At 39.4% G+C, this 16389-nt stretch overlaps 1 protein-coding gene across 7 annotated transcripts in view; it reads left to right on the top strand.

Moving 5' to 3' along the window:
* Positions 1–10194, top strand: part of Atad1 (ATPase family AAA domain containing 1) — a 91341-nt gene extending 81147 nt beyond the window's left edge. For all 7 annotated transcript variants that reach the window (XM_076562303.1, XM_076562322.1, XM_006996197.4 and 4 more), the window contains 2 exons: positions 5893–6026; positions 8590–10194. In XM_076562303.1, coding sequence (XP_076418418.1) covers positions 5893–6026; positions 8590–8710 — 255 coding nt within the window. In that variant the 3' untranslated portion in view covers positions 8711–10194. The remainder of the gene's footprint in view (positions 1–5892; positions 6027–8589) is intronic.
* The last annotated feature ends 6195 nt before the right edge of the window (positions 10195–16389 follow it).

Below are 16389 nucleotides of genomic sequence, written 5' to 3'. Positions count from 1 at the left end.
GTACTGAAATCCATATCATAAAATTATAAGCTTAAGAGATGAAAACTGACAATCATCAGCTCTAAGGGTTAACTGCCTACCATGGCTGTCTGCTTTACAGCCAGCTCCCCTGTCAACAGCCAGGGGTTAACTTTTAACCCCCTTGTTCCTTATAGCCAACAACTGCCTGGACCAAAGTTAACTTTTATAGTTATTTTTACATGACTCCTAGCATGCACCCCGTGCCTGATACTATAAAAGGGGGCTACTAACTGCCATCACTGCCACAGCCCAGAATTCCAACATTGGCTGTGGTCTCAGCTAGCTGATAAGCTTTTGTGCCCTGCAGTGTTTTATTTTAATTTTAATTTATTTTTATTTTTCTGGAATAAATTTTGCTTCTGGTTTAATAGGGGGGAAAAAAAAGAAAACCTAGACTGTATCAGCTGATTAGTTTGTTCAGCCTTTGTGGGGTTTGTTTTTTTACTTTTATTGATTCTGGATTTCACATCATGTATTCGATCCCACTTATCTCTCTGTCCTCTAGAACCACCCACTGCCCTTGCAATCTCCTGCAAAACAAAACCAAATTTAAAAGAAAAACTAAACTAAACACAGAGACAAAACAAAACTTCTTGTGGAAGCTGTAGTGTAGCCCATTGGGACACACAGTTTACTCCTTAGTCTGCTCATCTTTACTTACATGTGTTCATTGCCATGATTCATTGGGCTGCCTTGAGACCTCTGGTTTCTGCCACATCACCAATAAAGGGTCCTCCCTGGGGCTCCTCTTGGATATCCCGTTGTTGTCCTGTGTCGTGGAGATCCTGCTGTTTTGGATCTGAAGCTTCATCCTCTTCACATGCTCAACAGTTCATAGACAATGTGGATGTTGGGGTGGCCAACTCATAGCCCTGGTTCTGGGCCTGGGTGGTAGCTGGGCTGGTCAGGTCTCTAGCTTTCTCTCATTGTCACTGCCTGGATGAGCTCTCTAGCACAGCCCAGGCTAGCTCACCCACTGCAGCCTACAGCAGGGAGCAGGGCCAGTTCTCCTGCTCTCGGGCCCTCAGATCCCTCTCCCCTTCACTTGTATCCCCAGCGCCAGCTCTGCTGTTTTGCCCAGGCAAGGGGCAGGGCCCTCTTTTCCTGATCGCTGCAGGGGGCACATGGGAGTGTCAGCTTCCTGCTCTCACACACTCAGGGCTGGCTCAGCTGCAACCGGACAACAGGGTCAGCTCTAGTGTGCTGCCCAGGCAGGGTGCAGACCCCGCTCTCCTGTGCTCTGGAGGTGGTGTAGAGCTGGGCTAATTCTCTTACTATCATAGCCCTGGGGCTAGCTCTCTCACCTGCCAGAGGTAGAAGGGCGTGGAGTGGGGAGGGCATCTTTCCCTCCCCCATACCACCACATGACAGATGAGGGAGGGCCAGAGTCAGCTTTGCTGGTTGTTCTCACGCTTTCGGGGCTGGCCCACCTGTGTCCCTAACAACAGGATCACCTCTAGTGTGCTGCCCAGACCAGAAGCACTGTAGCCAGTGAGGGTCAGGACCAGCTCTCCCACTCTTGTGACCCCAGGGCCAGCTCTCTCCCCTGCCACAGGTGTGTGGTGATGGTTGAGGGGCTGTTGTGTCTTTTTGTGCTAGCTCCACATTGTCTTCACCTGGAGACAGCTGTAACCTCTCGTATTGGTGGACCTTTCTGTCCTTCAGGAAAATTTTATTTTTTCCTATGAGGATTTTAGAATCAGATTGTCTTACTAAAGAACAAAAACATTAGTATTTTCGATGGATCATCATTTATGACAGTGAAGTTCTTTCTGGTTACACCTTTTTGTCGAATTTTGTTTTCTTTAGAAGCAGTGCTTTAATTAGTTTCTTTTAAAGAAAAAAGGTTTATTATTTTATGGGTGTGGTTGGTTTGCCTGCATGACTTAAGTGTGAGTGCCTGTGGAGGACAGAGGAGACAGTTTGACAACTGGAACTGGAGTTACAGTTGGGGCCATCATGTCAGTGCTGGAAATGGAGCCCTGGACCTCCGCAAGAGCACTCTGCTTAACCACTGAGCCATCTCTCCAGCACCCTAATTTGTTTCATGTTGGGCCATTTTCTGCTGTTGTATCAGAATGTAATAGTTCACAATCAGAATATTTAGTTCACAATTCTGGATGTCAGAAAGTTCAAGTGTGTGATGACAGTACATGGTCACGTTCTGATACTTCATGAAAAGCCCAGGGGCAGGTTATCAAAAATAAAGCAAAAATAAAAAATTAAAATCCCAAACTTGAAATTTGGTACTAACTCATTGACAGGTAACATTAATACATCCATGATGGTTCTATCATTGACCAAACACCTCCCATCATCACTAGAATTTGTCATGTGTCCACGCTAGCAATTCTGTATACTGTATATAGAAGTTGAAGGAACATATCAGTTTAGATCATCAAGATAAAAGCTAGATAGCATTTCCTAAGAAATCTACATATAGTCATGAAATGTTTTATATAGTTTCAGGAAAATTTTTTTTGTTTTTTAATCTTTTTTTTCTTCCTGAGACAGGGTTTCACTGTGTAGCCCCAGACTTGCTCTGTAGACCAGGCTGGCCTTAAACTCACAGAGAACCGCCTGCTTCTGCCTGCTGAGCACTGGGATTAAAGGCGTGAGCCATCCACCACCAGGCCAACATTTTTTACTTGTTTGTTGTGACAGGGTCTCACTGCATTGGTTGTTCTGGAACTTGATTAGGCTGGCCTTGAGCTCACAGAGACCTGCCTGCCAAAGATGTGCCACCATGCTTGGTAACTTAATGTTTTTGAACAACATATGTAGGCTGGTGTAGATGTTTTACATATAGATGGTGAATATAAATGATTAAATTTAAGGTATTTGTCTCATTTAAACTTAAGAAATGACTCATGTAATTTAAACCAATTTTAGTGGTCTTAAAATTTTTTTTTAGATACAATAAGGTCTTTGGAAATTTTTAGAATTATTTTTGTTGTGTGTACAGAGACTTTAGCATTCTGTTTTGTATTTATGAAAGCATACGTATTAGTCTTTAATCAGTTTATAATGTAAAATATGAATGTTCCTTGATTAATTGCTGACTTGCAAATGTCTCATTTCTCTTTTACTGGTTTTTAATATGACAAAGGCGTAATACTGCTTTAGTAAAATCTAAAATTCATTCAGTTTTGTTTTTAAAAGTCTCACATTGATAGCATACATTTAATAAAGGCAGCATTATCATGCTTGCATGTTGCTAAGTAGACTCAGACTTCATTGTGTGACCTATCAGCATATAAGCAAGACATGTTAGTATTGTGGCTTGTTCATTTGCTTCTTAGTTAATTTTTGCTGCTTATATTCTGAAATGATAGGTGTATGTGTAGGTACAGAAGGATTTTTTTTTCTAGTGAAGTTTTTCTTGTTATGCAATGACATTTCCCTAAATATGCATTATGAAAAGATTGTACTCTAGTGCACTTAAATCTGATCTAATGCAACTAAAAGAACATCTTGGTCATTTCATTTAATATTTGCCTTGCATATTGTTTTTAAGCATTTGTTTTCAACTATATAGTTTTTCTTTCAAGTGTAACACAGAGCCTGCTTCTTTCAGTATATGTGACTGCCTTAATACTCAGCCACATTTTTATTGTATTATAATCTTGCTTTAGTTTAGTTGTTTGCATTTGTTCTTATTATGAGCTTGATCTGGTTTGTCTTTAATTAGTTCTTTCCTTGAAATGTGCCTTGTTTTTGCTTTCTACCCCCACTGCAGTCTCAGTGCATCAGTATATTTACATTTCCTATTTCCTTTCTTCTCTTCCTGTACTGATTTTGGACTTACATACTCTTGGTAGTAACCTTAACATTTTATGATATGCATATGTAAAATCCAACCTCTGCCCTCTTTCTAGCCTAGTTGTACACATTCCCTACGTCTAACAAGTTCTTAGCTAGGATATTGCTTCTGCTTTCTGTACCCTAAATTAAAAGATTGTTGTTAGGATAGCCTATCATTCTTTCCTTTTTAAAAGGAAATTTATTTAGTATTTATTTGTGTGTGTGTGTGTGTGTGTGTGTGTGTGTGTTGCTTCTTAAACAGTTCTCTTAGCCTCTAAGTTCAGTTTCCTTTTTTTCCAAGATAAATAACATCTTGTCATTTACATTTCCGTTTAAGGAAGATGACACTGTAATTTGAAGGTCATAGCTACATAGCAGACAGTAGGAAATATACAATTCTAAGTTTCTACGTTAAAAATTAGATCTCAGATAACCTGATGATGCCTTTAGGGCATTGGAAAAATAAGAAATAAAAAAAAATCTCAATAGCAGTGGACCAAGAGAAATAGCTAAAATCAGGACAGAGACTAATGAAATAGAAGCAAACAAACAAAAAATTAATACAAAGATCCGAATTAATAAAATTAGAGATGAGACAGGAGACATTACAACAGATACTGAGGAAATTGAGAAAATCCTGATGGCATAGTTTTAAAACTATTTACCAAACTAGAAAACATAATAGAAATAGGTGAATTTTTTATATGATTTACTAAATTTAAATCAAGATTCAGGAAATAACTTAAACAGCTCTATAACAAGCAGTTCACTTGAAGCAGTAGTTAAAAATCTCCCGAATAGGGGCTAGAGAGATGGTTCAGTGGTTTAGAATGCTTGTCGCTCTTTCAGAAGACCAGGTTCCAGTCCCTATATCCACATGATGGCTCATAACCATCCTAACTCCAGTTCCCAGGGATCCGATGTCCTCTTCTGACTTCCATGGTCACCAGGTACACACATAGTACACATACAGGCAGAACCATCATACATGTGAAGTGAAATATAAAAAAATTAAAGTCTGCCAACTGAAAAAGCCCAGGGCCAAATAGATTCACCACGGAATTCTTTCAGACCTTCAAAGAACAACTTAAGCCAGTACTTGTCAAATTATTCTATAAACCTGAAAAAAAGGGGAAGATCCCATCCAAGCTCTTTTAATGAAATGAATAATATCCTCATGTCTCCTTTTGAAATTCGTTTGTTTGAGAAGAGTACTCATTTTTTGGCTGCTTAGGAAGCTCAGGCTAGCCTTCAATTTCCCGAATCTTGTTTGCTGAGGTGATGGAGTTAACAGGCATGTGCCCCTGCACCCAGCTTCCTTTGTCTTTTGTCCTTGTTTAGAATTACTATTCTTAAAACAAAACACTTCACAATTAGAAATTGAGTAACTAATAAAGGTGGCATTTCACCGGAGTGAAGAAAATCACAATGGCAGATGTGTATATGGGGAGAAAATAGGGTTGAACGTCTGTTGCCTATACAGATCCTACTTCTATAACCTGTCTACCCTTGCCTGGCCTCCAGACTATTAACAGAATATGAAAATTGCTCAGCTTACTTGCAGGATTAAGTGAAAATGATACCCATAAGGCGCTTATGGAAATGAGAGCTCAGATCATAGATGATAATCACAAATAAATTATTTCCTTGTTTATTTTCTCTTCTTTGTCTGCACATAAGCAATTTTGCCCCTTTTTATGTGTTTTAAATTCCCTCAAACCTGTTAATGGGCTTTACTGTAAGCTTAGATGGAAGTACAAAACAAGTACTAAATTAAATTAGTATTGAGGTAACAGAATGTTAAAGCATTACACTTCAAAGGAATTTTAAGTGTAAAGACACTTCCAGTAAAGACACTTAGGCATGTTTCAGTAGTAGTGACAATGAAAATTAGATTTCTTTTTGAAAATTAAAATTTTTAATTTCTAAGTTTTTATGGAACTAACAATACTTTTCTGTTTCTCTTGGCTGATATGACAAATTAAACATTAACTCTCAGATGGATATTTAGAAATATTTTGCTTAATTTTGTATATTTATTGTAAGCATATTTCATGTTTATTTAAGGTGGATAGACATGTAGATCTTCTAGAAGTTGCCCAGGAAACTGATGGGTTTTCAGGAAGTGACCTAAAAGAAATGTGTCGAGATGCTGCCCTCCTCTGTGTCAGGGAGTATGTCAATTCTACATCAGAGGAAAGGTAACTATTTAGACTTGATTTCTGCTATTTGTCAAACCTTTTTGATTAGATGGTGGTTGTTGTTTTGCTTTATTCCAGCCTACTTATAGAAAAAGATAATTGAATTAGCAACTCCTTCCCTCCTTTATTTATTGCCATTTTTTGGTATGTGTTTATGTATGTATATGTATACATGTTCATTTGTGTGTATGCAGGTTGGTATTAGGTGTCTCACAATTGCTCTCCACCCTAGGTTTTGAGATGATAGGGGTCTTACTGAACTCGGAGGTCTCTAAATCTGCTAGACTGGTCGGTCAGCAAACTCAGGGGTCCTTCTGTCGCCACCTTCCCAGTTCTGGGATTACAGGCAGACACACATACACACACGCACACACGCATACACACACACACACACACACACACACACACACACACACACACATGCACGCGCACACACACACACACATGCACACGCTTTTTTTTTCACTATGAGATCAAACTCAGGTCCTCATGCATTCATGGCAAGCAAGTTCTGCAAATGGAGAAATTACTGTAGGGATATTCTAGAATTAAGGGGCAAAATTGCAGGCTTACCTTCTTTGTTAGGAAAATAGGATTCTCTAGAACCTATAGATGGTGTCTGCATCTTTCAACTCAGTCAGTAGAAAGGAGTGTGTTATCTTCAGGAGCTTCACACATAAGGAGTGTGGGGCTGCTGTGGATGGGCTTCAGCTGGGCAACAAGCAGTTACTAACACACCGTTTCTCATGTCAGTCAGTTTTACTTGAAATCTATTTAAAGTGTGTGAGTTTGAGAAATCATTTTTGTTACACTTCAAGCAAAAATAACTTAGCTCTCAATTAGCTCTTTTGAGAAAGAGTCCCAAAAGGCCTTTCCCCTGAGGCAGTATATTGTGTATCAAAGTGTCAGCTCTCTGATAAAGAATTCCTTAGTGAAGTGGTGTACCTTTGAGTCATGTTACAGGAGTGTGACTCTTTCTTACTGTGAAGTTTTCATACCAGGTAACCCTGACTTGCCTGTGGTGGTCAGAATCTAAGTAGAGTGTGGTGTCATACATAGTGAGCTTCTCTCAAAGCTCATGTTTGCTTCTGTATGAAGTCCCTGCCAGACAGCAGCATGGCTCTCAACCGCCGTATCGCTCCCTCCTGTCCCATGGGAGATGCATTCCATTCATGTGCTGCCATATACTTCCAGCTGTTTCAGCCAGTTGGGAATGTTTTAACATCATCAAAAACAAAAACAAAACAAAAAAACTACTTTCCAAAGGTCTTTTTTTTTTTTTTTTTTTTTTTTTTAAGATTTATTTATTTATTATGTATGACCAGAAGAGGGCACCAGACCTTATTACAGATGGTTGTGAGCCACCATGTGGTTGCTGGGAATTGAACTCAGGACCTCTGGAAGAACAGTCGGTGCTCTTAACCTCTGAGCCATTTCTCCAGCCCCAGAGGTCTTTTTTCTAACAGAAGAAATTAAAAGGAAAACTAAACCTTGCTTAAGTTAATTACATTAATAATGAAAGGCAAAACACTTGAAAAGCCTTGCAAATGTCAGTGTGAAATCTGACTGTTAGACCTGAATCATCCAAGTGTCTGTGAACTACCAAGTAGCAGAACATACCAGGCTTGTTGGTTTGTTTGGCTAAGATTAAAGTAAAGGAGATTTGGATTAGTTGTTCTTTAATTTTAAGAACGTTGAGTTTCATTTCTATCTTGTAAAAAGCTACACATGTACGTGATTATATATGTCTAGGAATGCTAGGTTTTGGTTCTGTTCACAAGAGTAACTTGATTTCTGGTGGTATTTATGCTTCTGTTTGGATAGCTGCCATTCTTTAATGAAAATGTGCTTTCTTACATTCTTGGTGTGAAGTAATTGAATTTACACAGCCATTTTGCTTTGCTACCTGTTACTGCTTTTTTTTTTTTTGGGGGGGGGGTGTTTTCGAGACAGGGTTCCTCTATGTAGCTTTACACCTTTCCTGGAACTCACTTGGTAGCCCAGGCTGGCCTCGAACTCACAGAGATCCGCCTGCCTCTGCCTCCCGAGTGCTGGGATTAAAGGCGTGCGCCACCACTGCCCGGCTCTCAGTGCTTTTTTTAAAGTGTCTTTTAAGGAAGCTGGAGAGATGGCTCAGTGGTAAGAGCACGGCTGCTCTTGGAAAAGGGTTAGAGCACCAACATGGTGGCTTACTACTGTCTGTAACTCCAGTTCCAGGGAATCTGGTGCCTTCTTCTAACCTCCAAGGGCACCAGGCACATACATGTCGTACAAATGTACATACATGCAAGCAAACACTCATACACAAAAATCGTAAAGCCATGTCTTATGACTTTCTATTCACATTTATTTACTCTTGTATATAGATAATTTCAAGAATAATGGTTCTAATGTGTTGTCATTCTCTTGGGGATCTTGAATGGGAAAGAAACTATTGGTATGCTCATATAATCAAAAACGAATATATTTTTAACCACCTACATCTTTTTAATCTTTGTAAAATACTTTAGGTAGGTGTACTCTGAAATGATTTGGCATTTTGATGGTTTTGTTTACATTTTAGTCATGATGAAGATGAAATCCGGCCTGTGCAGCAGCAGGACCTGCATCGGGCAATTGAAAAGATGAAGAAATCAAAGGATGCAGCGTTTCAGAATGTTTTGACTCATGTTTGTTTAGATTAGAAGTAAAGATCATTTGTATGGTTCAGTGATCTCGTGTGGGATGCACTCTGATCCTTACATCAGTGAGGGAGATCCTGTCTGTGGTTTTATACTCAGATCCTAAGTTATTACCGTCTGTCATGTCAGTGGTATTACTGCTTGTCGAAATCATGAGGAGGAAGTTCAGTCAGCCTGTGTGGGTGCTTGTTTGACCTTTTAGCCATATGCTGTCATAGCCTTATAGAGTCTAAGCTGGTCTTAAAGTAATAAATGATTTGTTCAGTTAGTGAGGAGTGGGATGTGGTTAGGTGCTGGTTTCTAGACATGTGAGTGTGAATGTGTTTATGTATGAGTGTATATCAAAATGTATATATCTACATTTTTTCTTTGATATTCTATAGATAGGCTTGAATACTGAAACTTTTTTTTAACCCCAACTATGAAGTCCAAAAGCACCAGATAGTCTAGCAAAACTTGGATTTAAGGCAGGATCTGACAGGTACAGTGATTCGGCCATTCCTAGTTGTCACTTCTTTAGGCCACTTTTAAGTTGAAAATGTCCTCTGCAGTTGGTTGAATCAACCACATCTGAATATGTACATGTGTCTCAATTATAATGATTGTCAGGAGAATCAAATAACAAACATGATTTTCTAAGTGATCAGCATTGAGTGGTTGATTGTTAGGCAGACTGATCAGCATTGAGTTCACCTCATTCTGCTGTAACACCTGAGTAGGCTTTTTTAAGTTTTACATTGATTTACAGTAAGATGGGTTGAAAACCTTTCAAAACAGCAGGTTTGAGACACCTCAGTGCTCTTGAATACGTGTACATGACTTTCAGTGTAACAGTTCTATAGCTATGTTCCTTAAATGTTGTTTAAAAGTTACATGTTCTTTAATTATGTTCAAATTTCATTTGGCCACCCAAACAAAATGATAGTTTATATAAATAGTCATTACTAAATGTACTAAAAAAATACTCATTTTGTAACTTAAATTTAAAATTTTTCTCAGCATAGTATAAATTGTACAAATATATACATCAGAATTCCTGTGTTGTATCTGTAGTCACTTGATGCTGTGTGAACCACATATAAAGCTCTCTGTTTTCAGACCTCAGTAACCAGAACTCTGTTGCAGGCACCTCAGCATACAACAGAGCAGAAGATTATGCCACAGCACAATCTTTAGGTGCCTCGGAACCATCAGACAGATTAAATTATGGCAAAAATGCTTTTGTTTTTATTACTTGTTTTATTTCTTTGAAAACTAAATCTTCATGGGTTTATTGGATTAATTTCTGTGGTAATGTGTCTCACAAGACCTACTGGATGCTTTACTCCTGCATTTGTGCTTTGGTGGTTGTAGATTGCAGGAGAATGCTTTGGCTAACACAGAGCAAGCCATGCAGATTGTGAAGATGATGTGAAATGAATGCGAATACAAGACACCAAGAAACATGTGCTTTTTTATAATTTACAATAAAAGGTCCTTCCTTTTGATTCTTTTTTTCCTCTTAGTCCTTGATCTTTCTCAGTTGCTTTAAATCGTGGCTTTTGTTGTTATTTATAAACTTTGGACAGTTTTTATCTTGCAGTTGATATTTCACACTTTTACAGGAGACATTTTAATATTGAATTATGCTGTTCTAATATGAGTTTTAGTTATTTAATTTTATGTAATGGCATGTTCAGTCATCAGTGTTGTATATACTTCTTCATGTCTTTTCACCTTCTAGTAAATTTAGATTATTCATTATAGTACTGAATTTGTTATGGTTCTAGTCACCAAATGAAGAGAAATACAGTAATCCCAACAGGCATGAATCATGTAGGGAAATTGAGTCATAAAGTAAGTGAAACTATTTTCATATGATTTAAGTAATTTTGCTGTTTGTAATTTCCATCCTGCTTTAGACAGACATTTCACATATGTAGTTGGGTATTAGGTTTTAAAACATTTGCTTTGGAACTGGGTATAGTGGCTCACGCTTTTTCTCCCAGCACTCGAGGCAGAGGCAGGTGGATCTCTGTGAGTTCGAGGCCAGCCTGGTCTACAGAGTGAGTTCCAGAACAGCCAAGACTGTTACACAGAGAAACCCTGTCTCAAAAAACAAAGCCCTTTGCTTTGGGTTGTACACACTGGATGTAGAACCAGACTTCCCACTAATGAACTGTACACCCCGAGACTGGCTGCCTTGTTTCCGTTTCTCATCTGTGAGGCACCTTGGCACCTGCTTGAGGGACTGGACAGTGGGATCGCAGAGAGGCAGACACTCCACTGAGTACCTGGCATAGTTCCTGCTCAACTATTAGCTGTCATGCTGATGGTCGTATTTACACACTGATGTGGGCATCTTGTTGGCACAACTGTGTTTCTGTCTCCAAGCCATTTCTGTCATCTCTAGGCCTGTACTCAAGGGACGAAAATGAAAAGGCTGCCTGTGTGACATTTCTCTGAAATCTTTCTGCTGGATGGCATACAGTAGGTTTTGGTGTCTGCTGCTGTTTCTGTGCCTTTTGAAATTAAGATGATAAACTCAGTGTTTGAGTCAGTTTAGTGTCAACTTTTACTGTTTCTTTCCTGTCAAATTCCACTCCCCACCTGCAGGTAGATCCAGAACTCATTAAGAGCTGGGTTGGAGTAATCTAAATATTCTGCACGGATCATAATAAACTAGTATTATTTAGCATCTGTAATTCATGGGTTTGATGCAAGATGACAGTGCCTTGAGGCTCAGTTGCCTGGATAAAAATGATAGCATCTCATTGGTAGGATTTTTTTAAAAAATGTGATTAGGTTATTTATGGACAGTTTTTATGGCTTTCTTCTGGATGAAATAAATTTCGTAATGTATAGTTACACTTTTTTAGCCTCTCAAAGTCAGAATATTAAAAAGAATTCCAGAAAACTGAGCATATAGCTTACATGAATAAAATTCTAGCATTATTTTGGTGCCTGAAAGCTATAGAATCTTCTGTGTACTGGAAAAATTTTGTTCAAAGGTCTGGAGAATTGATACAATGTACTGTATGTTCTTGCAGAGGACGTGAGTTTGGTTCTGAGCACCCATGTTGGGCTATTCACAGTAGCCTATAATTCCATTTTCATGGGAGTCCAATGCCTCTGGCCTCTCTGGGCACCTGTACTTACATGTATCTACCTACCTACCTACCTACCTGCACACACACACACACACACACACACACACACACACACACACACACACTTAAAAACAATAAAGACAAATCTTTTAAAACATTTTTACACAAGTCAGCATGTTCTTGGAATCATATTCAAGAGGACGGAACCATATGAAACAATCCCCTAATTGAATTGAATAAAGTGTAGCTAATGCATATAATGCATGCAAATGAAATCAAATCAAAAAGAAATGGTTTCACAATGTGAACTGAAGTTACCCTAGTAAACCTGGTAAATGGTAAATACTGTTCATATTAATGGCTAGTAAGAGTGTCATTACTAAAATTCTGATGGGGGAGTGTTTTTTTGTGAGTGTCTAATACATAGTTCTAAACCTTTTTTGAGGAGACTGAAAAGATGGCTCAGCAGTTAAGAGTGTGCTTACTGCTCTTCCAGAGGATCCAGGTTTGATATCCAGCACCCAATCCTCTCCCTCACAATTTTCTGTTAACTTTCACTTCAGAGAATCCAAGTCCTTTGCTGGCTCCTGCAAGCACCCACACTTACATGACACACACATATTAAAAAATCCGCTTTGAGACTTTTTAGTTTTTGTGCTTTGAAGTTCTAGTGAATGTTAGTGCTCTGTGTGGGATACATCAAAAATAGGTTTGTAAACCATGACAGCTTAGGTTTTTGGTTTTGAGACAGGGTCTCCTAGGCAATCCTGAAACTTGAGCGCCTCCTGCCTCAGTTTCCCTAGTGCGGTATGCCCAGCGTGATGGCTGAGTTTTAAACCAAACACCAAAACAAAGTGATAACTGATGTGTAAATTTGTAACCAAGAAATAGTGTAGACCACATTGTTCTCAAGATGCAAAGACTTCAGAATTTATCAGAACGAGTGAGACACTCGGGGATTGTGGTATTACATTAATGACTGTTCACAGGCATGTCTAAGCCATGGTCAGGCTTATAAAGACTACCTAATCAGGATTCTGTGGGCAGCAGCCAACTGTAGATAATGTAGAAAATAATTTATTTGAAGTGGGTGGGACTCATGGTACCAAAGAGGAGCTGAAGAATCAGTCTTCTAAATTTTGAGCTCCAAATGGGTTTTATTTTTAAGCAAAGATGGCTCAAGGCCTTCTTTTTTTATCCTCCAGTGGATTGCATGAACTCTTTTTTTTTTTTTTAAAGATTTAATTTATTTATTATGTATACAGTGTTCTGCCTGCAGGCCAGAAGAGGGCACCAGATCTCATCATAGATGGTTGTGAGCCACCATGTGGTTGCTGGGAATTGAACTCAGGACCTCTAGAAGAGCAGTCAATGCTCTTAACCTCTGAGCCATCTCTCCAGCCCCAGCATGAACTCTTTAAATAGCCCATTGCTCCGAGAACTCCTCGGGTTATTGAAATGCCTTGGCATCAAGCATAGTCATTAATACTGAGTACAAAAGGAGAGTGGTGGTTCACTGTAAAAGGTATTATGGGAAGAGTGCTAGACAAACAAGAATGGCACATAGCCAGTGGATTGTGAGGTGCCACAGACAATGTGGTAAGTAAAAGGCAGTATAACAAGTGGGCATGCAGAGAATGAGAGGGGATTCCTGTGGGCAGGCTTGCAAGGACTGCTGCATGGATTCTTGTTAAGTTCTTTCATTTGGAGTGCTATGTACCATGTCTAGCTCTGCCTAGGTAAAATAGCTTAATTGTTAAAAGATTTTATGCTAGTGGGTATAAGAGAGCTGTGGAAAATGAAGTATAATACAGATTTTTATTTCCAGTGAGTACAAGCCCTTCCCTTTAACAGGGTAGAGGGCAGATCGTTTGCCTGTCCCTTCTAGTCCTGGTTGCACTGGACCTGTGCTGAAGCATTAAGTGAGGGAATTGATTGGTTTTAGCCAAGTCCCTACTCACCCATATATTGGCCTTTTGATCGTGTTTGTTTTGAGCTGGAAGGAGTTTGGGTTACACCTTCAGATGTTTGTGGTTCTCATTTGTTTTTAATTCTAAAAGGTAGGATACACAAGGTGTCTAGCCCCCTCTGCTGACATGCTCTTGACCAAATCCAAAGGAGGGGGCTTGTAGTCCAGCAGTTTGGTTTTAGAGGTGATGTGTTTCTAGATTCAGTTCATCCCAGCTAGTACACCATTGTCTGAATCTTGCCTGAATTCCGCTTGTCCTTGCATAAGTCATCTTTTTGGGAAAGCGCACAACTCCGTATACTATATCCACACTAGTCTACTTCCTGCACTAATACTGCCAAGATAAGGCTGAGTTTACCTCTGAAGGGCTTACTTTTCTCCAAATGAAGAGTTTTTTATCTAGTTTTTTTTTTTTTTAATCTACTCTGATTTGCTGGCATTATGATAAAAGTTTTTCCCCCTAGAACCTGGCTAAAATGTTCAAATTCTAGCAAGTTACCCATTTATTCTTGATAGTTTGACTAACATAGTATAACTCAAAATTATTATTTTAGAATGCATATTGTGAATTACTTGAATATCGTCTTCATTTGGTAACTGTGGCCTAGTAACAGTATTCCCCAAGGAGCTACATGGATGCTGGGGTTGCGAGAGATCAGTGGGTACTCCTTCAGCATCCTGTAAAGTCAGTTCTCTAACCTTGCTTATTAATAGGCAGTGGAGATTTGAGTCATTCAAAACTTGCTCAGTTCCTGTAAACCTTTAGGCATAAGAACAACCAACTTATCTTGTCTGATTCACTGATAGAAAGACAGTCTTGCTAGACTCAGATGCCTAATAGAAAAGTAGAAAATGAGGGAACAAAACTGCAGACTTGTGGGATTCCAAGTGTTGTGCAATATTGAAGATGTGTTACATTCTTTTATGCTGTAGAATATTTGTTTAATGATGCAAAAAATGTGTTGCATTCTTTTATGTTGCATTTGTTTAACTCTATAAAGTTGTGTTACTTTGCCTGTCTAAAACATCTGATTGGTCTAATAAAGAGCTGAATTGTCAATAGGGAAGACAAATATGTCAGGCTGCCAGGCAGAGAAAATAAATAGGAGAAAAGAGAAAGAGAGGACACTAGGGGCTAGCCCCCTCCCCAGCAACACAGCCAGCCACAGAGTAAGAAGGAAAGAAAGATATGTAGAAGAAAGATAAAAGCCCAGAGGCAAAAGGTAGACAGGATAAGTTAAGAAAAGCTGGTTAGAAACAAGCCAAGCTAAGGCCAGGCATTCATAAGAAAGAATGAGTTTCCATGTATTTATTAGGGAGCTGCAGGGTGGGCCGCCAAAGAGCAAAGAGTTAAAAAAAAAAAAAAAAAAAAAAGGAAAACCCAACTATAACCAAGATTTGTTTCTTGGGTTGGAAAGAAATACTAGGGTCTGATAAATATTGATGTAAGGCATAACAAAATGATTTATTTATGCCTTTCCAGGATATGTTCACACTTCTGAAGAGTGCCATGACCTCTCAGTACCTCTTACCTATTGATATATGTATGCATAGATTTCTTGGCCTCCTTAGTCCTGCTAATTAATAATAGAAGCCACCAAGTAAGATTTGGGGGGAAAACAAAGAGGAGCTATAAATGGTATCATTTATTTTCTTTTGAAAAAAAATTTTTTTTAAAGATTTATTTATTATGTGTACAGTATTCCTGCATGCCAGAAGAGGGTGCCAGATCTCATAGATGGTTGGGAGCCACCATGTGGTTGCTGGGTATTGAACTCAGGACCTCTGGAAGAACAGCCAGTGCTCTTAACTGCTGAGCCATCTCTCCAGCCCTCTTTTGAATTTTTTTTGACGCTGGATCCCTGTAGCTCAGGCTGGTCTCAAACTTGCTGTGTAGCCAAGGAAACATTGACCTTCTGATCCTCCTGCCTCCACCTCTCAAATGCTGGGATTGCAAGTATGTGTCACTGTGCCTTATTTATATAGTGCTGGGAATGGAACCCAGGCCTTCTTGAATGCTAGGCAAGTGGTCTACCAGCTGAGCTGCATCTCTAGCACCTAATGATAGCTTTGGGTTGGCTAACTCAACACTAACATTTGTGGTTAGGATCAGCAGAGAACAAAATGCATGACACCGTTAGAAATAAGTCAAGCCCCCAGGAAGAAGCAGCAGCTATGCACCTAAAGGCCACCAAGGGTGTGGGTGGAAATGTACTGCCTTAGGCACACAGAATACCAGCTGCTAAGGTTAGTGCAGTTACTGGGACTGCTGAAGGGGAAATGTATAGGTAATTCTTTTTAAACCTGTTGGTGAAGCTGGGGAGGTTCTGAAAATAAGATCCGTTCTTAGGAGAACAAGGACTTTGGCTTCATCACCTTAGATTGTCTTGCAGTGAAATTCTGGACAGAGGGTCATAAGCAACTCAGCCACCTCTGAAAAGCAAGTGCCCAGCTAAGGTTATGAGTCTTTTACATCTGAAGTTCAAGTTAGAAAATGACACGAACAAAGGCCAACCGCCTCTTAATAAAGCCCTAAAGAGAGTGGTTGCTGCTCTCAGTGTCAAGGCACCTCAGCAGCCATCGTGGCCAGCCAGTACTCAGCGTTACAAGACAAGAGGACTTGC

This window comes from Peromyscus maniculatus, chromosome 1, assembly GCF_049852395.1.
Source record: "Peromyscus maniculatus bairdii isolate BWxNUB_F1_BW_parent chromosome 1, HU_Pman_BW_mat_3.1, whole genome shotgun sequence".
Taxonomy (NCBI): Eukaryota; Metazoa; Chordata; class Mammalia; order Rodentia; family Cricetidae; genus Peromyscus; species Peromyscus maniculatus.
The sequence above is the reverse complement of the archived record's forward strand: the minus strand, read 5'-3'. Positions and strand labels throughout refer to the sequence as shown.